This window comes from Chrysochloris asiatica, unplaced genomic scaffold (assembly GCF_000296735.1).
Source record: "Chrysochloris asiatica unplaced genomic scaffold, ChrAsi1.0 scaffold00121, whole genome shotgun sequence".
Lineage (NCBI taxonomy): Eukaryota > Metazoa > Chordata > Mammalia > Afrosoricida > Chrysochloridae > Chrysochloris > Chrysochloris asiatica.
The window spans coordinates 1,002,693-1,027,414 of NW_006408639.1; the positions used below are offsets into that span (position 1 = coordinate 1,002,693).

The window sequence follows — 24,722 nt, forward strand, 5'->3', positions numbered from 1 at the left end:
GCAGCTGGTAGTTTCGAACTGCTGACCTTGCGGTTCACAGCCCGAGTCGTAACCACTACGCTACCAGAGCTCCTTAGGAGGATGTAAAAGCAGGATGAGATAGCGTTTTTCATAGCATCATATTCCTAGATTCAGCTAAGGTAAACCTATTATAGGATGAAGCTCAGGATTATGCATTAATGCCAACGTCTGCCAACAGTGATATATCCTACTGGCATTAAATTACTCACAAGGAAATTCACAGGAAGAGTTTGGGAGATTTGTTTTATCTGTATTTTTAGACATCATTGATGCTTCTGTATCATTTGGCTACACATGTAACAAGGATATTTTTCTATTAAGTTCCCTCCCCTAGCTCCTGATCACACACACATGCCCAATCCAGACATGTCTCATTGTTTGCTGCTTCGACTCCAAGTTGCTGACTATTAGAAATTCTTCCAGATGGCTGCAACTTTGCTACGGTAGCTGAATATTTTAACAATCTGCCCATGGTTTTCTTGACTTGAAGAACGAAGCTTTCAAAAGAATTGCAAGGTTTGCAAAAGAGAGGAAGAAAAAAAATAAAATAACCCAAGGATGTAAAATTCTCTCTGCAATTTAAAATGTTGACTCTGTGACTCCAAAGGAATTTAGGGTATCCTCAACATATTGTCTTCAGTATTCATAAAACAGCTGCTAGCAGAATTGAGATAAATTATAAAATAATGTTGTTGTGTTTTTTTTTTATGAGAAACATTTAATCCTGCCCTTACTGAGAATCTAAACATGCCCCTCAGTTGTATGTTTTATGAGTTTCTCTTCATGCAGACATGTGAGAATCAAGAAGGCTTTATTTCCTTTAAGGGTGAGTGTAGTAAATATAGCCTTCATTAATCATATGGATGGATGAGTCTACTTTAATTCAATTTTCTTCTGCCTTTCTGCACCCTCTTCATTCCCTTCATTGTCTCTTGTTTGGAAACCCACATTAAATAGCAAGGATTAGCCATATGGGAAAATACCAGTGCCATTGTGTACTTTGAAAATCCATTCCATTCTGGAAACACCCGTTTGCTTAAATCAAAGCATGCATTGTATTGTATTCTCTCCATATGTGATGTTTCTTCTTTATTACTAAACACAATCAAATTTTGTGACCAAGCAATTGAAGCTACCACGCTCTAAATATGTTAACAAACTGTATTTGCAATTACTATAATGTTTACAAGCAAAAACAGGCCAGATGTCTTCACTAGACACAAGTGTACTTTCTAAGGATCCTTAGTATAAATACTTATATATTCAGTAAAGAAAGGATAGATGGAATGGCATCTAAAATATTCTAAGTCCAAAAATCAAAATGTGATCGATCGCTATCATATGTTCATTGGCTATTGAAAGATAAACTGTCAATAATAATTTTTAAGTTGTATGTGTTTGAATCGTTTAAAGGCTTTTGAACTAGTAAGGGTGATAGGAAAATAGTTAATATATCCATAATATAATTCACTTTTTTTTTTGTATTTTTAAAGAAAAATGTGAAATAAATGCAAATAGTCATTGATACACTTAAGAAAGCGTCATTTTCAGATAACAAATCTATTCTTAAACAATTACAAAGAAACTCAAGTTTGATAGTCCTAATAATCTTTTTATTTACAAGAATATGGTGATTTAATTAGAATCTGTGGTAAAACATTTTTGCTAAGAGAATTATCACTGTTGTTGTCTGTCGTATTTTGTTTTCCTTCTAGTGATAAACATCTCTAATTAGCTTGATTATTATATTCTTAATGTTCAGGCATTTGCATCTCAGTTTTCAGCAGCATAAGGAAAATTGATCATCTTATTTTTCAAGTCTACATTTATGGAAAAATAGGTAAAGTTCCAGTATAAGTAATTTTCATCAGTTGCTATGTATCTTAGACTAATAGGTAAGAGAACTGGATTTGAGGATATTGTTTGTAGGGTTCTTCTACATGGTAGGAGATAATTCTACCACTGGGCCACCATTGCCCACAAAGTGAACACAGTAGCAACTCAGTGTATGGAATAATGACAGTGAATGACTAGATGGCACTGGAGTTTTTCCAACTAATATCCCTTCTTTGTTTCCTTTGCCTTTTTCTCTGGACTCTTTGGGGATTGCTCATTACAATTAATTTAAAAATCCCTTAACATGACTAGGTGCTCTACCAGGCCATGTATCATTAGGGGGGACATAAAGAAGAGTAAGAGTGTGTCCTGGCTCTGACCATTCACTCAGTTTGGGCTCGAATAGAGGGCAATGTCTTGGTAGGCCCAAGAAGACAATGCTTATGAGCAAGATAGACTTGAAAACCCTTTCAAATTTCATAGCAAATTTTCAGTGGAATGGGCCAGCTTACATGTACAGGAGAAACAGGGTGGTTAGCATAATAGCAAGTGTCCAAGCCCTTATAAAGAAAGCTTATGAAGAAGGGGTTAGGTAACGGTTAGTGATGATTACTAGAAAACTCTCAGAATTTTTGAGTCCGTTGATGAGCATAAAGTGAAATTTGATGACTCAGGTAGGGTATGGCATAGTGATGACATAGTGGTTAAGCACTCAACTAGTAACCAAAAGGTGGGCAGTTCACACCAGCCACTGTGAAGGAGAAAGATAGGACAGCTTCGGACACCCTTGAGACAACTCTCCTCTGTCCTATAACATTGTTATGAGTTGGTATAGACTTGACCACAATGAATTTGCTTTTGTGTTTTGGCATCTGTCTTTGGCTTAAATCATTAAAATAGCAATGGATTAGAAATACAGCCATGTGGACTTCAGAGTCAAGTACCGCCAACCTTTTAGGTTCTGTCCCCAGATCTCTGCATCTGGATTATTCTAAGATACATAGCAACTGATGAAAATTACTTATACTGGAACCTTACCCATTTTTCCATAAATGTAGGCTTTCAAAATAAGATGATCAATTTTGGCAAGAACAAAAAATGGGTCTTCCTTTTCAGGTAACCTTGAACAAGGTAACTGGCTTCTCAAATGGCTCTTTACTCACATCTGTAAAGTGAAAGACCAACTGAAATGATAGCTAAGTCTTCTTATTCTAACAATATCATATCTTAATGTGGGTGCAAAGAATAGAAATAGAAATATTAATTTTTGTCATTCATGAAAATGCTGCAAAATAAATATTTCAAGATCTTTGTTTTTATTTGCTCTGAGAATCCTGGTGTGACACTATGGGTTAAGGTGCTGTCCTGCAATGTAGTTTGAACCTTAAAGTTGGTGGTTCAAACTCACCAGTTGCTCCTCATAAACCCTATACTGGATTGCTACGGGTCGGAACCAACTCGACAGCACTTAACAACAACAACAAAAGGCACTTACTCTTAAGTAAGTTTGATGTAGCCTTGTTATAACAAACTGCACTCACAGCCATGCGTCTTTGTTTTGATGCATTTTATTGCTAGTAATATGTTGCTGCAGGTAGTGCTGTGGGCTAATGCACTTGACAGCAAAGTCCTTTGAAGTGCAAGGTCAGTGGTTCAAGCTCACTAGCTGCTCCTTGGAAACCCTATCTATACAGGGCTGCTATAGGTCGGAATTGACTTGATGGCACTTAACAAAATATGTTGCTGCATGTTGTGTGGTGATGTTATCTTTCTCAGATGTCTACTCACCGATGCTCAGTTTCATGATTTGCTGTTCAAAACACTGCTGGGTTTATAAAGATACCAATAATGATTGTTGTTGTTGTTGTTATGTGCTGTGGAGTCGGTTCCGACTCATAGCGACCCTGTACAGGGTTTCGGAGGCTGTAAATCTTTACGGGAGCAGAACGCCTCATCTTTCTCCCGCGAACAGCTGGTAGTTTGGAACTGCTAACCTTGAGGCTCGCAGCCCGATTCGTAACCACTACGCTACCAGAGCTCCTTACCGATAATGATAGGAAATAATAATGTAAGCTGAAAGAGAGAGAGAACCAATTTCTGAAGGGGTCTTCGGAGTACTCGAGGTCTACTTGCAATAGTAGTCAGATCACTACTCAACAGTAATCTTCATTTTACTGCTATAAATATGATCATCAATCCATATAAAATTTAGCATTTTGCTCTTTTTTCATTGTTATTGTATAAAAAACAACCTGAAATAAAATTAATAACAATAACAGCAATGAACAGCCCCCCAAACATTCTTCACCTGAGAAAGTGATATGCAGTTTCTTCTTTGGACAACTACATTTTAAATTATTTTTGCAAATATTTTCAAAATGCTCAGATTATGAATGCATATGCTTTATTGGGGATTCAATAATTGGGCTTGAAGTTTGTATTATTTATCTCTTTTCATGACTCTTGGTAAATTGATGTTGCTGTTTTTAAGTGCCATTGAGTCAGTTCAGACTGATAATTACCCAGTGTAGGGTTTCTGAATAGCAACTGGTGAGTTTGAACCACCGACTTTGTGGCTCAATCCAACCTTGCTATATCTGGCACCTCTTCTATAGCATCCATAGGCATTTCCTTTTTAAATAATTTGTTTTTTCCTCATTTAAATTTTTTTTAAAATGTAAGTGGCATTTTCATTGTATGCAGAGCTCTGTCTTTAAAGACTTTCATTTTTGACTGAAAATGAAAATACAAAGATGTCTTGAGGGAAATAACCAAGCAACACAAAATGGGAATTACTACCTGCAGGAATTGTGCCCTTTTTTTCTGAAATCAAATGATTCACACAATCCACACTTTAATCTGAATCTTTTATTCACTTCTGACATAGTAATATACTTAAGGTGACAAAACATGACAGTAATGTTTGTACTGAAAGAAAATTGTCTCATTTTGTTCTGAACACCACTTAGGAATACAGTGTTGGAGTGCTAGAATATGGAAAGAGTCAAGGAATTTAAATGTAGTTTTCCTCTGTTGTTTTGAGGATAAAAAGCTAAATGTTGCTTTTCTGATTTCCTCTATTCCTCCTTCTAAAAATCACATCTTTAGGAAATAACATTTTCCAAATGTATTAGCTAGATAAATGGATATATAGCTATCAAAATGTTATGGTTATTAAGTGCTGCACTTACTGCAACCCTGCTTAGGGTATCCGAGGTTGAACTCCTTAGAGGAGCAGAAAGCCTCGTGGTTCTCCCACATCCATCAGTTAATGCAAAAAAAGTCAGTCTTAAAAAAGATTTCGAGTCAGTACCGAAATTTTAATTATTTTTACTTAAAAAAAAATTTTTTTTTCAAAAGATATTTCCTAACTGTTGGTCACTTTAGATGCCAATCTGCAGCCTGAAAATAAGCTGTAGCCAGCAGTAAACAAATTTCGTTGTTGTTTTTAAGTGCAGTTGAGTCAACTCTGACCCATAGCTACCCTGTACAGAGTTTCCCAGGAGCAGCTGGTGAGCTTGAATTGCCAACCTTGAAGTGCAAACGGCTTTGATTTTTAGTTTGTTGATTTTATTACACACACGCACACGCACACGCACACGCACACGCACACACACACACCCTACCACACAAAAACAACACCCACCTTGTAGAACAAGCATACCCCAAAGAGCTCTTAGTGGTGACTGCCATCTGCTGGTACATAACGGAAACTCAGGCCTCGAGAATTTTAGACCTTTACAAACATATACAATGACTGATGAACTTTTCCTTTTATTCCCAGAGCCTCCTCGCTGGACAAAGAGACCTCAGAGCGGTGTGTATAGCACTGGCAGCAGCTGTATCTTGATGTGTGAGGCGGAAGGAGTACCTCAACCCACAATCACATGGAAAGTGAATGGTGCCCCTTACGCCAGTAAGTGAAAAAATTAATTGTCATGAGATGCTGAAGTCAAGTGTTTGTTGTTGTTGTTGTTAGGTGCCATCCAGTCGGTACCAACTCATAGCGACCTTATGCACAGCAGAACGAAACACTGCCCTATCCTGGGCCAACCTCCCTAGTGTTGCCACGCTTAAGTCCATCCATGCTACTTGGCCAGTTCGTCTCATTGGGGGTCTTCCTCTTTTTCTCTGACCCTCCACCTTACCAAACATGATATCCTTCTCCAGCAAATGGTCCCTCCTGACAATGTGTCTGAGGTATGAAAGACGAAGTTTGGCCATCTTGGCCTCCAAGGAGCACTCTGGCTGCACTTCTTCCAAAATGGATCTGTTGTTTCTTTTGGCAGCCCATGGCACTTTCAATATTCTCCTCTAATACCATAACTCAAAGGCATCAATTCTTCTACGGTCTTCCTTATTTACTGTCCAGCTTTCGCATGCATATGAGGTTATTGAAAATAGTCTTCAAGCTGACATCTTGGTTCTTCAACACTTTAAAAAGGTCTTGTGCAGCAGATTTGCCTAATGCAATACGGCGTTTGATTTCTTGACTGCTGCCTCCATGAGTGTTGATAGTTGATCCAAAAAGAATGAAGTCCTTGACAACTTCAATCTTTTCACCACTGATAAAAATGTTGTTTATTGGTCCAGTGGTGAGGATTTTTGTTTTCTTTATGTAGAGATGTAATCCATACCGAAGGCTGTACTCTTTAATCTTCATCAGTAAATATTTCAAGTCCTCTTCACTTTCAGCAAGTAAGGTTGTATCATCTGCATATTGCAGGTTGCTAATGCGTCTTCCTCCCATCCTGATGCCATGTTCTTCTTAATATAAGCCAGATTCTTGGATTATTTGCTCAGCATACAGGTAGAATAAGTATGGTGAAAGAATACAACCTTGTCGCACAGCTTTCTTAATTTTAAGTCATTCAGTGTTCCTATGTTCTGTTCAAACAACTGCCTTTTGGTCCATGTACAGATTCCTCATGAGCACATTTAAGTGTTCCAGAATACTCATACTTTGCATTGTTGTCCATAGCCTGTCATGATCCACACAATCAAATGCCTTTGTGTCATCTATAAAACACAGGTAAACATCTTTCTGATAGTCCCTGCTTTCAGCCAAGATCCATCGGACATCAGTAATTATACCCCTCATTCCACAACCTCTTCTGAATCCAGCTTGAACCTCTGGAAGTTCTCTGTTAATGTATGCTTGCAGCTGTTTCTGTATTACCTTTAGTAAAACTTTACTTGCATGGGCTATCACAGAGATTGTCCGATGATTTCTTCATTCCGTTGGCTCACCTCTCTTTGGAATGGGCACAAATATGGATCTCTTCCAATCAGTTGGCCAAATAGTTGTCTTGCAAATTTCTTGGCATAGATGAGTTAGTGCCTCCTGTGCCGCCTCACTTTCTTGAAAGATATCAATTTTTATTACATAAATTCCTGGTGCCTTGTTCTTTGCCAATTGCTTCAATGCTCCTGGGACTTCCTCCTTCAGTATCATTGGCTCTTGATCACTTGCTGCCTCTTGAAATGGTTGAACATTAACCATTTCCTTTTGGTACAGTGACTCTGTGTATTCCTTCCATCTTTTCTTGATGCCCTCTGCATCATTCAATAATTTGCCCAGAGAATCTTTCAATAACGAAAGTCGAGGCTTGCATTTTTTCTTCAACTCCCCCAGCTTGAGAAATGCTGAGTGTGTTTTTCCTTTTTGGTTTTTCTGACTCCAGATCTTTGCGCATTTTGTTGTAATATTTGGCTTTATCTTCTCAAGCTGATCTTTGACATTTTCTGTTTAGTGGAGGGTTAATGGTAAGGACTGGAGCCCTGGTGTGGCACAAACTGAAAGATCAGCAGTTCAAACTCACCAGAAGCTCCTCTGAAATCCTATCTAGGACCACTGCAAGTCAGATCTGACTCAGTGGTACTTAGCAACAACAAAGTGTTAGATAACATTATTTATGTGTAAAATGGAGTTGGGAAGTGGCTGGACCCAGCAAGGCTGATCCAGTTCCTGTGAGGTGGAAATTAACAATATCCCAAGTGTCCAACATTTCTAATGTGCTATTTGTTGTTGTTATTAAGTGCCATTGAGTTGGGTCTGACCCTTAGTGACCCTGTAATAGGGTTTGCGAGGAGCAGCTGGTATGGTTGAACTGCTGACCTAGCAGTTCAAACTGAATTTATAGTCAAGGGCTTATCCTATAGCTCCCATTTCTTCCTCAGTTTCCCCCCCCATATCCTAGGGTTCTGCAGTTCCCTGTAACATCTTACAGAACTCATACGCTGGCAAGACCCAAAAGGCAGTTCAGATAGCAATGTAGAGGATTCTCCTCATTCACGCCAAATTGGGTTTTTGATTCTTAAGGCCGCAGAAGCTTGCAGATCAGGTTAGGGTGCCAGCTCAAGTCCCAGGAACAGGAGGTCAAACTGAGGTTAGCAAAGGCACTTGCTGCCCACTCACATCACCAAGATGACTCATTTTCTACCCAGCAGGATGGCAAAATTGACCAAGCTCCTCCTTAGAATCCCATGTTTTTGTTATCACAATTATTCCTGTTAATAATCACTCTTACAGAACCATATAATCCTATCTGCATTTTCCCTGACCTCTGACCCAGACCCATCAGGGGAAGTCATTTGTTGAGAGATAGAAAGATGTGGCAAGAAGAAACACATTAAAGTCACTAAACTGCTCCGCGAAATCAGAAATTACCCTTTGTAATTACTGTGGCGGAAGTAATGTGGCTGTAGGTTAATGCACCAGATTGCAAAGTCATTTGAACTGCAAGGTCAGAGGTTCAAGCTCACCAGAAGCTCCTTGGAAACCCTATAGAGGGTCACTGTGAGTTGGAACTGACTCGATGGCACTTAACAGCAAAGTAATGTATATGTAGAAACCTGATACTTACTCATGGAAAAGCCACATATAATGTACTGGCTAGGTCATAATAAAAATTATATATAAAAGAGGTTAAAAAAAAATTAAAATCAACCAAGTGAGAGGATGTATCAAGTCAGAGACCAACTGTTCTTCCTTTCCTTGATATTGGTAAATAAAATAACCTCATCATTGAGAGCCAGATTGCAGGTTGTACGTCACTTAAAGCCTGATGTGGTGCTGTAGGTTCAGCAATGGGCTGTTAACCACAAGATCAGTGGTTCAAATCCACCAGCCACTCTTTGCAAAACCTATACAGGGTCGCTATGGGTTGGAACCACAGCACTTAACAACAACAATAACAACCTCACCTAGACCTAGCCAACAGCAAGCACTCTGGGATACTTTACAAGGATCTGCTCTAGCTCTCCTCTGGGCATCCCATAGTCTGAGACATCCACTGGCTCCTTGTTCTGAGACAAAGAGTCAAAGATCCTGGACAAGCCTGGCCCTGTGCCTTTCCCCTTCCATGTATGTTACAGCCCATCCAAAGTCTGAAAATTCCCCAGTGCATTAGGCTCTGAGTCCACTTCAGATGGGCTGGGGGTGGAAAGGCAGGGATGGATCAGGACCTAGCTACTGTCCCCTTTCCACCATTTTCAAACAAAGAACTACAAGAAGCCCAGAAATTCTAGATGTAAACCTAGAGCTCAAGTCATTATTAATGTGGTTGTTCATTGCCATCACGTCGATTTAGATGCATGGTAACCCCTGGTCCATGATGTTGTTGCTAAGTGCCGTTGAGTAGGTTCTGACCCACTGCGACCCTGTAGAGGGTTCCCAAGGAGCAGTTGGTGAGCTTGAACTACCAACCTTGTGGTTCAAACTGACTTTGCATTCTAGCGCATTAACCCACAGTGCCGCATCAAGCATTTACAAAACAGTGACCTTTTGGAAGCCGATCACCAGGTCTATTTCCTAAGGCATCTTTGGTTGGGTTTGAACCTCCAATGTTGCAGCTATTAGTTGAGGACTTAGTAATTCGTCCCTCTAAATTTGAACCTAGAACTCTGGTCATTTTAAATTTATTTGTCAAGCTAGGTGGATGAAACACTTATTTGTCAATGGATTAGCTCAATTTAGAGTATTTGCAATATTGAGACATGTACATGTAGCTTCCACTTGCTCTCTTGCCTTGGGCCCACACATGCCTTGAAGGGACCTGTATATTCCTAGCTGTGTGGTCTTACGCTGTTTAAAGAACCTCCTCAATCATAGTTTTTCAACTGTAAAATAAGGATAATTCTTGTAATTGGGTGAGAGAAATATGATAACTTGTAGGAGAGAATGCTGTTTGTTAACGCATCATGGGTAAGTTTATGAAGTCTTCAGCCAGAATCCCTATATGCCTTCTAGCTCTTCCATTTACAAACAGCTTGACTGGGCACATTTCAGGACCTCTTGCCACTGTTTACTCATCAGGAAAATGGGCATGAAAAGGACAGCATCTGACCTTCTAAGGAATCTTTTCGTTGATGTGAATTACATGAAACACTATACAGAGAACCTCAGCATCGGGACTGCCATGTAGACAGCACTCCCAAAGGGTTTTATTAGGGTTATTTTTACATAGCAAGTACACAGGAAACCTTAGCTCTATTCAGCTTTGCAGCTTAATCTTCAGCTCTTCAGAGAACAGAATAAAAACTGCAAATATAGGCTTGAGGGAAATAAGACCTTTTTGTTGTTTATAAATAAAGAAGGATGCCTGGTGTGGCTCTGTAGGATAAGCACTAGACTGCTAACTGCAGGACCAGTGATTCAAACCCATCAGTGCCTCCTTGGAAATCCTATTCAGGGTCACTGTGAGTCAGAACCAACTCAAAAACATAATAAGAAATGCTAATTCTCTAAGTACGTAAAATCACAACTTTCTATATTTGAATGGTTTTGAGTGCCCTCAAGTTGGTTCTGACCCATAGTGACCCTGTATAGGGTTTCTGAGGACTGGCTGGTGGATTTGAACCACTGACCTTGTGATCTAGCACATTATCGTGCCGCTCCACACCAGGACTGAACTTGAATGGCGGCTGGCACTATACCAAGGGTATTCACAAATGGCTCTGAGTCCCCCACAAGACCCTATCAAGGAGCTATTATTGCTCCCACTCAACAGATTCATTCAGACAGTAAATATTTATTGAGTGCCCCCCGTGTACCAGACATAAGGCTGCTTACTTTAACTATAGCAATGAATGAAACAGACAAAACCCCTGCTTTTCTGGGACTGATATTCTCATGGGGAGAGACAGTCAGTAGACAAGCCCATAAAATGTACTTCCGGGTTGTGAAGTAGGATGTAGCTAGATGGTTGTTTTTGGAGACCATTGAGTAGTTTCTGACCCATAGCATCCCCTTCTGACAGAGTAGAACTTCTCCATGCATTTTCTTGGCTACTATCTTTCCAGAAGTAGATGGTTCAAACTGGATGAGTTCAAACCACTCCTCTTCTAGCAGCTGAGCACTTAACCATACCATGGAGCAGAGGTTCAGGACTAAGGCTTACTATTTTATTTTAAGATAATACTAGTAAACCTCTGTAGAAATTTACCTTGGAGTTGAAATCTGAAGGAGGGGCAGGGGCACTGGGGACTAGTCATGCAAATAGAAATGAAAGAGCAGTCTAGGTGGAAGGATTCGTTTGGGCAAAGAGCTCAGGTGCACTTGGCTTGTTTGAGGAGCAGTTAGGGCACAGATCCTGGTGTGGCACCATAGGATTAGCACTTGCCCTCAAGGTTAGTTTGAACCAAAAGGTCAGTGGCTAAAAGTCACCAGCCACTCCTCAAAAACCCTATACCAGGTTGCGATGAATCAGACCCACTCAATGGCACTTTACAAGGACACATGTGCCACTGAAACAGAGTGAGTGAAGAGGGGAGAGTTCTAGGGGAGAAGAACCCAAGTGGAGCCTTTGGGTTTTATTGTGAATAAAATTAGCAGGCCTTCAAGGGTTTTGAATAAAAAAATGGCATTATGTATCTTACATTTCAGTAGAGGGCAGTTCTGGCCTTTATGTGAATAATCATCTCTGTGTAGGTACTACAAACAACCACTGTTTATTGTTGTTGAGCACCGTTTGTTGTGGTTAAGTGCCGTTGCATTTGTTCCAGCTCATAACAACTCTGTATAGAGTTGCCAAAGCTTTAAATCTTTGTAGGAACAGAAAGCTTTATCTTTCTCCCAAGGAGCAGCTAGCAACCGATCTTGTGGTTCGCCATCCACTCCTTCAGGCTTGACCCAACAGGCTTGTTGATAGATGAGCAGATCAAGGCTGAAAACAGGCTTATGAAAGATGCCATCGAGTCAGTCCTGACTCATAGTGATCCTGTATAGGGTTTCCGAGGAGTGACTGGTGAGTTTGAACTGTTGACTTTGAGGTTAGCCATTCAGTGTTGATCCTACAATGCCACACCATGCCTCCCATGATAGAATTGTTGTTAAGTGCCGTGATGTCAGTTCTAGCTCATAGTGACTCTGTATGGAGTTTCCGAGGAGCAAGTGGTGAGATTAAACGGCCAACTTTGTTGTTCAAACTGACCTTGTGGTCCAGTGCTTATCCTACAGCACCACACCAGGACTCTTAGAATAGCATGGGTTTTATTCCCATTTGAGTACTCGCCTTATAAAAGAGGAAAACAGATAAAAATAAACACACATCAGGTGGACAGCCATGTGAAGACATATGTACAATCCTAGGAATACCTGGGAAACCAGAAGCTGGAAGAGACGAGGCAGGACCTTCCCCTAGAGCTGAAGGTAGTCATGGTTCTGCTGATTGTCTGAATTCAGATGCCTAACCTCTAGAAGGAAGTCCTGTGTGGTGCTGTGGGCTGATGTGCGAGGGTCAGTTTGAATTGTAAGGTCGGCAGTTCGAGCTCACTAGCCACTCTTCAGAAACCCTATCTATACAGGGCCGCTATGGGTTGGAACCGACTTCATGGCATTTAACAACAACAGCTTATAGGAGTGTGAATCAGTAGACTTCTGCTCTTACAAGCCATTGAGTCTATGATAAGTTGTTGTGTTTGTTGTCTTAGACTACTAATTTACCTGGATCCCCACAACAAGTTAAGAACAACGGCCTGGGCTATTTGATTAGGGCTACTAAAGGATTTGAAATTAAACTAAATTTATAATTCTAGAAATTTGTTGTTGTTAAGTGCCATCGAGGAGATTCTGACCCATAGTGACCCTGTACAGCGTTTCCAAGGAGCAGCTGGTGAGTTTGAACCACCGACCTTGCAGTTCAAATGGCTTTGCAGTTTGGCGCATTAACCCACAGAGTCACACCAGGACTCCCCTTCTAGTAATTATGTATCCTTTATATAAGGCGGTTTCAAAAAGTTTGTGGGAAATTCATTTATTTTTTAATTGCATCCTTCTGTTCACTTTTTGAAACCCCCTCACAGAGTAACATTTCAAAATGAAATCAGATGACTATACTTTTTTGCACCTCTAGCATCCATGTTTCTCATACATTGCTTCCAATAGTTCTGAGCCGAATAGCAATCCTACAAAGCACATTATATCATTCCTGAGTGTCCAGATGTGAATTGTGAGACACAGATATTAGGTGACTTAACTGAGAAAGCAAACCAAGTAAATTATGAGCTGCAAATGAACCCAGAAATGATGAAATCAAAGCTGATCTTTCCTCACTGTTTTGCATTTTAATTTTCAGTGAGATGACCAAAGACAAAACTGGCAAAGCATTCCTGAATTTCAGCAAGGCTGGCATGGTTTGTACTTGGTTTTGATAAAGAACATGGCTTTCTTGAATTCCAGAGAGTTCTTTGTCTTTGCCAGTTTACAGCATTCCTCTGCAGTTTCCGCAGTTATCCAACAGACGGCTGCAATCAATGCCTATTTCATTTATTAATACTTGAGGCCATGTTCTCATTTCTTCTTTTGGTGATATTGTGAAGGAGCCCTGGTGGCACAGGGGTTAAGTGCTCAGTTACTAATAAAAAATTCAGGGGTTGGGACCCAGCAGGTGCTCTGTGTCTTGCGAGGATGGACAGCCTTGCAAACCCTATGGGGCAGTTCTACTTTGTTGTACTGAGTCTCTGGGCATTAGACTCGACTCCACGGCAACAGGTTTGGTGTGGTGTTGATGCAGAGCTGTCGTCATGAAGCTGACAGTCTAGACAAAAGGAAAGGGTATGACTAGATTAGTGCTAAAGCGCATGACATTCTGAATCTGCCAGGTAAGAGTGAAGAATCATATCTGAGTCTCAGTCCCATGCATCAGACCCGAAGCGTACTGCCATAAAGGAGTTGGAAGAACTACTCTTGTCATTTCTTTGGAGATAGTAATAGATTTTACTAAGGACTTGTTAGTTTTCTATTATTACTATAACAAATTAGGACAAATTTTGTGTATTCAGAAGTTAGAAAGCCCAAACCATATATATACATGTGTGTGTTTGTGTGTGTGTGTGTGTGTGTGTGTGTAGAGAGAGTGAGAGTGAGAGTTTATTATTAAGGGAATGGCTCACAATTGCAGAGTGCTAGGTCCCCAGCAGCAGAGAGAGAGCCTTTCCCTCATTACCTTTATATTGAGAGTGGAACCACACCCCCAAGGAAGCATCCTTTCAATTGATTGGCTATTCATAGCCACTCATCACAGAGTTAACTATGCCTGTATTAGGTTTCATCACCATGGGAATAAGCACATCCCAACTGCTAAACCTCTGGAAATCCTGACCTAGTCAGGTTGACATAAAACCCTAACCATTACATATGTTGTTGTTAAGTACCACGGAGTCGGTTCTGACTCATAGTGACCCTGTACAGGGTTTCTGAGGCTGTAATTCTTAACGGGAGCGGAAAGCCTCATCTTTCTCCCGTGGAACAGCTCGTACTTTTGAACTGCCGACCTTGAGGTTAGCAGCCGGATTTGTAACCACTACGCTACCAGAGCTCCGAACTCTTTAACCACTACATTTTCTTGTTGTTGTTATGTACCATCGAGTCGGTTCCGATCCATAGCGACCCTGTATAGGGTTTCTGAGGAGCAGCTGGTGAGCTCGAACTGCCAACCTTGCAGTTCAAACGGCTTTGCAGTGTGGCGCATTAACCCACAGCGCCACACCAGGACTGCATTACATATAGGTACTCAAAATAACACCTATTTATTTATTGTGTAATTCTGTAGGTTAGAGCTCTGCTTTCAGAGACTATCAGAAAGATGTTTTATTTGTGCTTTACTGAAAGAGCTCTGGTAGCGTAGTGGTTACGAATCGGGCTGCGAACCATAAGGTCAGCGGTTTGAAACTACCAGCTGCTCCGCGGCAGAAAGATGAGGCTTTCTACTCCCGTAAAGATTTACACCCTTGGAAACCCTGTACAGGGTCGCTATGGGTCGGAACCGACTCGAAGGCACTTAACAACAAACAACAACAACTGACTATGCAAAGTCTTTTGACTGTGAAGATCACAACAAACTATGTTTAACATTACAAAGAATGGGTATTTATTGTGCTCATGAGGAACTTGTACCAAGAAGCTAGCTGTTTGAACAAAATAAGGGAATATTGAATGGTTTAAAATCTGAAAAGGTTTATGCCCTGAGCATGTCCTTTCACTATACTTATTTAGTCTGTGTTTTGAACAAATATTTGGAGAAGCTGGAGGATGTGAAGAAGAACATGGCATCAGAATTGGAAGAGGATTTACTAACAATCTACGACAATACCACAACCTTGCTTCCTGGAAGTGAAGAGGACTTAAAAATACTTATGACAAAGGTCAAAGACTACAGCCTCCCGTATGGATTGCGTCTCAGTGTAAAGAAAACAGAAATCCTCACAACTGGACAAATAAGTAACATCATGTTAAAGTTAAAAAGACTGGAGATGTCAAGGACTTTATTTTGCTTGGATCCACAGTCATAACTCATAGAAGCAGCAATCAAGAAATATAAGGATGTATTGCAGTAGGCTCATCTGTTGCAAAAGGTTCCTTTAAATTGTTAAAGAGAAAAAATGTCAGTGTGAGGACTAAGGGGGTTCTGATCCACGCTATGGTATTTTCGCTTGCTTTATATGCACGTGAAAGCTGAAATAAGGAGAAAGGTGTAAGAATTAATCCATCTGAATTATGGTGTTGGAGAAGAATATTAAAAATACCATGGACCACCAGAACAACTGTGTGAGAAAAAGCACAGCCAGATGCTCCTTAGAAATCAGGATGGCTATACTTTGTGTCTCATACTTTGACATGTTATGAAGTGCAACCAGTCCCTGGAGAAAAACATTATGCTTGGTAAAAATAGGGAGTCATTGCAACAGAGGAAGATGGATTGACTCAGTTGCAATGAGCTATTGTTACTAAGTGACACTGAGTTCTTTCAGACTCATAGTGTAGAGGGTTTCTGAGAAGTGACTGGTGGGTTTGAACAACAGGTCTTGTAGTTAGAAGTCCAATGTTTATCCTATAGTGCCACACCAGAACCTGGACATTTTAGCATTAAATATTAATATGATGAAATAATTTAAACTGAAAGCTAAAAGACATTGGAAAGAAAAAAAAAAAAGAATATGGTTGATATTTAGGAATTCTAAATGATCAGATTTTGTGAACTATTATTCACTCTAAATTGGTCTTAAAATATAAATACTGTGTGACAGGTTTAATAAATGGCATGTAAATATTTTATGTTCTATTCTTTATCAAACTGTCTTTCTTTAATCTCTTTCAGATCATCCATTTCCCGACAACGTCGTCTTCCCAAGGGAAATCAGTTTCTCCAACCTACAACCAAATCATACTGCTGTGTTCCAGTGTGAAGCTTCCAATGCCCATGGAACCATCCTAGCCAATGCCAATATCGATGTTGTAGGTAAGTATGCCCGAAGGCATATCAGTAACCTACTATTTTAACAGAAAATAATCAAGATCATGTGAACAAGTACAGACTGAGTTTTTGACAGGTAACACATGAGGAAAAAATCAAAGTGCTTTTCAACAGACATTTGGGCATTTGGCTTCGCGCTAAGACGGTACTTTCAAAAATAAATTACATTTGGATGATTTTCTGTAATATTAAGCTGCTTTTTGTTCTTATAGCATTAATATATATAGGATATAGACCTATTTTACTTGTAAATATTATTTCATATAAAGAAACTTTAAGACCGTATTTATCTTCTTCTCAAATAGATGTCCGTCCACTGATACAGACTGAAGATGAAGAAAATTATGCTACCGTGGTTGGGTACAGCGCTTTCTTACATTGCGAGTTCTTTGCGTCACCTGAGGCCATAGTGTCTTGGTAAGCTGACACAGGGTTTTCTTAAGAGAACGTCAGGTGTCAAACCTACAGGCTTCATCTGTCATTTCACAGGCTGCCTTGGATCAGTGTTGTTACCTGAATTCATTACCTCTGAGAAGTCATGTAGCAAACTCAGTCACTATGCTCTTCAGGAAATGCTGACTTAGTGTCTACCTTTCCCTCATATGGAGAAATACGGAGAACTGTTTGTACTCACATATGGAAACCAAGAATTGAAGCAATTACTGTAACCGTTTAAAATGAGGATATTTTTGTTCTTGTTATTTTTCATTTGGGGGATCTTTAAAGCCACATATAACTTAACTGTTGTTGTTTTGAGACTATCTAAATTTGCACTTAATTCTACGTATACAGATCTGTGGTATAATTGGAGTCCTGGTGTAGTCCTGTAAGATAAGCACTCAACCACAAGGTCAGTTTGAACTGTAAGATGGGTGGTTCAAACTCACCAGCTGCATATTGGAAACCCCATGCAAAATTGCTGTGAATAGGTACCAATTCTATGGCACTTAACAACAACAATATGTGTTTCCAACATCCATTTTGATTTTAACTTCCAGCATATTGATAGTTTCAGTAAGTTCAAACACATCATATGCATCTACCATATTGGTTACTTACTGGAAAAGTTGGTTAAACTTAGTGATATTATTAAGTTGTTCATCTAATTAAAGAGAGGGAAACTGGATCGTCAGTGCAAGATTGTACCTTATCTCTGTTTAAAATTGTGGCAGTTTCCTCATTATGGATTTTCAACATTGGTTTTCATTATTAATAATATTTTGTTGATGTTCTTAGGTAATGTGGTGAATATTAATAATGTTATACATAAAAACACTGTTTATCTTAATGTCTGTGATTTTTGCTATCCCCTCGAAGTTTGCATCTGAGTGCCTCACTCACTTCACACAAGCCCTTGCCAAGGAAAATACTGTGGGGTAGCAGCCTCGATTTGTCCTTTGCATTTGGAAACTCCAACAGTAATAACTTAGGTGAAATTTACAGTGTACATCAAGTTGCAGAAACTGAAAGAATGCAGGAAAAAATGACTGAGGCATTGTTATGGATAAATGTAATCCTGTCCACAGGATATGTAAAACTTCCAAGTTTGTAATATTTCACAATGACCAATGGTGTCTCAAGGACAGCAGGTGGTTCAGAGGGTTCATTATCTCTTTCAATTACTTGCTTTTCCATTTAGTACCCTGAAGCAGTCGTTAACTAAAGAGCTCACCATCAATAAGCCAACAAGTATTTGTTAAGCTCTGAAGACAGATAAAAAATTGTGCTCAGTGAGAAACTCAGCAGAAGGAAAGACTGTGGACCCAGACTTCCACTAGTTACAGGCTAGTTGGGGAGTTAGATAGATACCCACTTTGATAAGATTCCCCTTGGAACCTTTCATAAGATCTGCAAAGTACCTGAAGAAGGGGCTTGACTGAATTTCAGCAGCCACTTTCAAGAAGCCTATACACGTCTGTCAGTCTCCAAATTGATTTATGCTTTCTGGGTTCATAGGCAGAAGGTGGATGAAGCGAAACCCCTTGAAGGAAGACGGTACTATATCCATGAAAATGGCACATTACAGATCAACAAAACCACAGAAGATGATGCTGGGTCATACTCTTGTTGGGTAGAAAATGCTAAAGGAAAAACTGCTGTCACAGCCAACTTGGATATTAGAAGTAATTTTTTTTTTTAATCAGTTTTTACTTGGCATGAATTATCCCATGGGTTTCTCTCACCTCTTTATCTTTTGCTCTCTCCTCCTTTCTTCTTTCCACCTGTCTTATGCTAAGAAACAAACCAGTGATGCTTATGTATGTATCTATGGTGGTGGTAGTGGTTATGTGCCATGGGTTTGGTACCAACTCTCAGAGACCCTGTATCGAGTTTCTGAGGCTGTAAATCTTTATGGGAGCTGAAAGCCTCATCTTTCTCCTTTGGAGCAACAGGTAGATTTGAACTGATGACCCTGACCTAGCAGTTAGTAGCCCAGGTTGTAAGCCAGTGTGATACCAGCACTCCTTATGTATATACAAAGAGAAGTTGATCTGGAAATGGCTAAGGAAATTCTAAAGATGGGTAAGTCCCAAGTCCATGGGTCAGATCTCGAACCAGTATCAGCAAGATGGATGACAGACTGCTGATGACTCCTAGGATGGCAGGAAGTAGATTAGGCCCCTGACTCAGTTAGATTACAAGCAAGATGCAGGATCCACACCCAGGAGAAAGCAATATGCTGTATGTACCACAGTGTTCAGTATGTTGGAAACAGGCCATACCCCTGAGGAAATTTCCCCTCAGTTGATTGGCTGTTTATAGTATATCTCATCTTAGCGGTGATTCCAATATATTAGATCTCATCGATGCAAATGAATATGTCATAATTTCTAAATGTCTGAGAATCTAGTCCCAGCCAAGCTGATGCAAAAATTTAACTATCACACATCGTTCCCATCTTTCAGTTTTTTATTATTATTTTACTGTATTTCACTCTTTTTGTCCACTAAGTAATCTAGTGTGCCAACCCCATGACTGTGTTTTGAAATATTCTGCCAAGATGTCTCTTTATTTCTGATGTATCCCTGCATTTTCAAATGCCATGAAAAATTTTCAAAATGCCCCTTATGATGTCAATGAAAATGTGGCGCTCTGGGTTAATGTGCTGGACTGCAATGTTGGTTTGAACCACAAGGTTGGCAGTTCAAGGCCACCAGCTGTTCTTGGGATACCCTATACAGGGTCACTATGAGTCAGAACTGACCCAAGGGCACATAACAACAGCCACAGCAAATCCCTGTATTTTCAAGTGTCAAAATTTTCAAAATGCCCTTATAATGAAGATGAATCTGTTTATACTATAAAAAGCTAAACACAAGCAAATTAACAAATTAAACAAAAAACAAAAATAAACCAACCTAACCAAGGTCAAGCAACTCAGCTAGGGTCAAAACAAAAATATGAAGTTCAAAAACTGGCTTAAAGTGGGCTTTAAAAATGGCAAAAGCAGCCTGATGATCTGATAGATGGACAAGCTCATGAACTTCTGTCTGCTCTTACAGTCACTGTGTATATAAGGAATGTATACAAATCTTATCAGTGAAGGATTAAAGGCATCACTTTTGCACATGTAGATAGTCATGCTGATAATGGAGTTGGATCAGATTCTATAGTAGAGCAATTTAGATCATGAGCTTTATTTACTCTCTGCCAGGTTTGGATTCAAATGCTGACTCAACCTTATATTAAATAAAAAACTCTGGGCTATTCGATTAATTTCATTTTAGCCTTTAGCCACTTTCTCTGAAAGTTAGGAATAGTATCCATAGAGTTGTTGTAGTTATAAAATGCAACAATAAATATGAATTTCTTAGCAGAGTGCTGGCACATAGTGTAAGTGCTTGTTAATGGTATCTGTCATTATGAAATGCAGAGGAAAGATGAGGCTGTCTCTTATCATAAAAGACTGAGCCTCAGAAACCCTATATAGGGAGAGTCACTATGTATCAGAATCAACTCAATGGCATGCAACCCACCACCATCATTGTTATTGTTCAATGGATCCTTGACTTTAAATTTATAATTAGGATGTTTAGTAATTCATTTAAAATTAAATAAATGCAACACCGTAGTAAAGAAACCCATGAGGCATAGTGGGTTGTACACTGGACTTATAACTGAAAGGTCTGCAATTGGAATCCACCAGCTGATCCTCAGAAGAAAGATGGGGCTTTCTTCTCCTGTAAAGGTTTAAAGCCTCAGAAACAGGATCGCTATGAGTAGGAACGGACTCAAATATACACAGCTATCAACCATCACTAATACCCTATTAAAGTTTTGTGCTTGGGATGCCAAATAATCAATTTTATTAACGTTTCCATTTTCATTCAATCACTTGAGTAACATGTAGATAAGAGCCCATGGCCGTGAAGTCGAATTTAACTCATAGCAAGCCATCTTAGTGTTTCCAAGACTGTTAAATCTTTATGGGAACAGACAACCTCATCTTTCTTCTAAAGAGTGTCTTCGTACTGTTCACCTTATGGTTAGTGATAAAACTCAACTGAGAAGTTGGAGGTGAGGTCATGGATACAGCCCCTGAGAGGGTCACCAAGTGCCATGTTGGAGTGAAGTAGAATTATTTTTAATATGTTAGAGAGGAAAGATTTTATGTCCTGAAACAATCTTGTAAAGGAAACATTGTTCAAATGTCAGTCTTGGAGCTTCAGATTGTTGCAGATCATAAGTTATTTTGAAACGATCACATACTGTCACACTCGTTCAACATGTGTATATTGAGGGCCTACTGCAGGCAGCCTCCCATTTAAAGATCTAGGAAGACCACAGGATAGCAGTATAGACACAGGTCCTATCTTCTTGGAACTTACCTCCTAAATCCCCACCTTCATAATGATCATTAACACGCATATGGGGCATCACTAGTAAGCCCCAGATCTTTAAGTGAACAATAAATGTATTAATAAACAATCAATGACTTTTAGTCATCTTTATTTCATTTCATGTCCAGAAGCACAAGGAGAAATTGCATCGTTTTCACCTGTTCCAGCCACTGTTTGTGCACACATTTCTGTTTCCTTTTGCCAGGGGAGTAACTGAATTCACTGTCATTGATTTGAACTCATAGTTATCCTGGGAGACAAAACAGAACTGTTCCATAGGGTTTCTAAGAATATAAGTGTTTACAGAAGCAGAGTTCCTCATCCTTCTTCCATGGAGTGGTGGTGGGTTTGAACTGTCAACCTTTAGTTAGCAGCCCAATGCTTAGCCCACTAAGTCACTGGGGTTTCTTTGTCAAAAAGTAGTGAATGAAATTGCTGAACTATTACAAGTAATTCCTGATTTGTGATGTATTCAGGATAAGATGAACCACACTTACAGGATCCGCTTCTTGTGGGCATTTTTTGGTACATCTTATCATTAGCGATGCGGACAACATAGAAGGTTCCAGTGTATAATGTGCTGATGTGTTCGTTTAGGAAAGTTCATATATGTTTTCAGCCCTTAAAGGCAAAGATAAAATTTATGAAGATATCAATAATAAAAGGCAATAATAATGAAAAGGATTTTTTTTAAAAAAGTGGTATTAGACTTAAGTCAGAACCAACTTATGACAATCATTGGAACACAACCTTGCTGTAAGTTGGGTACCACCTGTCAGTTGCCTATCCGTGAATGGAAAGCAAATAGTAATGATACATGATGTTAGGAAATTACAGTGAGACAAATTCTATGTGAAGATTTGATGATTATGTTGACAGTTCGGACTGATTAAAATTACAGGCACTTGATAGTAAAGGGATCTGTGTTCTTTAGTTCTAACTAGTATCTTTGTTTGGGGAAAAAACAGATGCTACAAAACTTCGAATTTCTCCTAAGAATCTTCGTGTCCCCAAATCACATATGCTTGAATTACATTGTGAGAGCCAATGTGACTCACATTTGAAACACAGTTTGAAGTTGACCTGGAGCAAAGATGGAGAAGCCTTTGAAATTAATGGCACTGAAGATGGCAGGTAAGGAAACTTATCACACGCAACGTATTTCCCCAGGATTAATATCTTGCATTAAAAAAGTGTTCTAATATTGTTCATACTCAATCAGAATGCATATTGGACTAATATATTTCAAATCCACCTTTAAAAGCTCGTGCAGAATCTGGACTTGTTGATTTTTCTATCAAATGCTTATTTGCCTACTGTGTTGTTGATTTTAAGTTTTTATTGTGAATTGAGTGACAGTTTACATGGGAGAACATCAGCTTTACATTCATCCTATTATATTTTGGTTCATTGCAATGATTACAATCCCTGCATGCATCATCATTCAGCAGCATTATCTTCCATTCCCTCTGTATTTTTTTTTTTGTATGTACACCGAAGCACTCAGGAATACATAGCAATTCAAACAACCAAAGGGCATACCCTGCAAACCTGCTTCCCCCCGCCCCGGCAGCCAGCACACAGCCCCTCTCCCTCCTTGAGTGTAGAGTCCCCTGATGCTCCATCTCACCTTGTCATCATCTCTGCCTCCATCTCTGGTGTCCTCGCTTCTCTGAATAGGGTCCCACGCTCTGCTCTTCTCCCTTGATGGTTCCAGAGACCTCCATCCCTGGACTGCAAAATCAACCACTCCCCTCCTTTTGTTACAAAACATCTACCTTTACATTTGTAACAATCACAATCAGCCCTGATACCAATTTTTCACTATTGAACCACAAGAGTCTTATCCTCATCTCCTTTCACCAGCCCCGTCTAGACAAGACTCTACCTTCCCCCGCACCGTCTGAAACTGAGCTCCCTCTTGAAAGCTTGTAAGCCAGTCACTTCTTGCCTTTATAGCCCACCACCCCCAATTTGGGTAGCCAATGTCCTAGTTGCCTATCCCTGTCAACCCAGTGTACAGAGTGGGTGGGAATGATCCATGCTGTAAAGATTCCTTCCCTCCCTCAAGCTGCTACATCCATAAGTATAGGTCAAGTACATCAAATTGTAGCAGATTACACTTTTTCCCTCTTCTTTCTTCCTTCTAGTCAATTTCTCGTCATCAGCCATTGAATTCAGGTCAAATGGGTACTATCTGCAAGTAAGGGCGTTCTTGTGCTTATCCCCTCATTTCATATCAGCTGGATGCTTCACTCTCTGCTCCAGTCCTCTGTGGCTATGTCCCTGTCATGGGCTCTGGAGTCCCCAGGTCTTGCTATACTGCTGGCCAACCAGGTCTCAGTCCAGGTTGACAGGAGTCTGTTGAATGTGGTCATACTTAGCCCACAGCTTCATTGCTGTTTTACCTCCACTTCCCCTTATCAGTAGAGCAACATGGTCACCAGAAAGATTACATGCCTGCTCATGTATTCCTTTTGAGTTTCAGTCTTGGAAGGGTGTTTGCCCTGAGGGGACTTGATTGCTTACCTTGATGGTTCCCCAGGGAACAACTTACTTGTTCTTGTAGTAGACAATCAGACTGCCATTATTGTTTTTCATTTTTCCTGCTGGTCTTTATTTCAAGAAGTATCTTCTGTTCCTCTACCTGCTCCAGACTAGTCTGCTTGTCTTTTCAAGTGCAAGTTTCCCACCTCAGAAGATTCTGGATGGGGATTAGGATTCCATCTGAGGTTATACACACTGCAAAGCCTCCACAGGAAGCTTCTTTCACTGGGCAAATTCTAGTCCCATTTTAGGTACTGCAGTCATTTACAGGCTGAAGATGGACTTATGAGCTTTCTATAGTGATGTTTCTGGCTATTTCTTTCTTTCCCCCTCAAGTATCCATTTTATAATAGTAGGCAAGGGAAACCAAGATTCATAAGGCAGTCAAGCATCTTAATATTATTTCTCCTCTTTTACTCATTCAAACTATGCCTCAGTCTCTGTATCACAAAGCCTTGTTATTCCAAGGTTGAGGATACATCACTATTTACCTCTGTCCCTTTTAGCCCATGCAAACCTGCCTAAATGTTCTCCTACCCGCCTTGTTCTTCCATTCCCCTCCCACTTCTGATGTATTTCCACCCCCTCCCACCCACCCAACAACCAAACTATTGAGGGTCTATTCCCTACCCTGTGCTTTACCTTCCCCTTCCTCCCCTCCCCTCACCACCTACACCACAGGTAACCAACCATGATTTTTTTGTTTTTCCCTTTTAGTGTGGGT

At 39.9% G+C, this 24,722-nt stretch overlaps 1 protein-coding gene across 3 annotated transcripts in view; it reads left to right on the top strand.

The window, feature by feature from the left end:
- CHL1 (cell adhesion molecule L1-like) overlaps positions 1–24,722 on the top strand; it is a 152,467-nt gene that overhangs the window by 78,559 nt on the left and 49,186 nt on the right. For all 3 annotated transcript variants that reach the window (XM_006868655.1, XM_006868657.1, XM_006868656.1), the window contains 5 exons: positions 5,642–5,773; positions 16,455–16,595; positions 16,916–17,027; positions 18,567–18,733; positions 22,420–22,585. In XM_006868655.1, the coding sequence (XP_006868717.1) occupies positions 5,642–5,773; positions 16,455–16,595; positions 16,916–17,027; positions 18,567–18,733; positions 22,420–22,585 (718 nt within the window). The remainder of the gene's footprint in view (positions 1–5,641; positions 5,774–16,454; positions 16,596–16,915; positions 17,028–18,566; positions 18,734–22,419; positions 22,586–24,722) is intronic.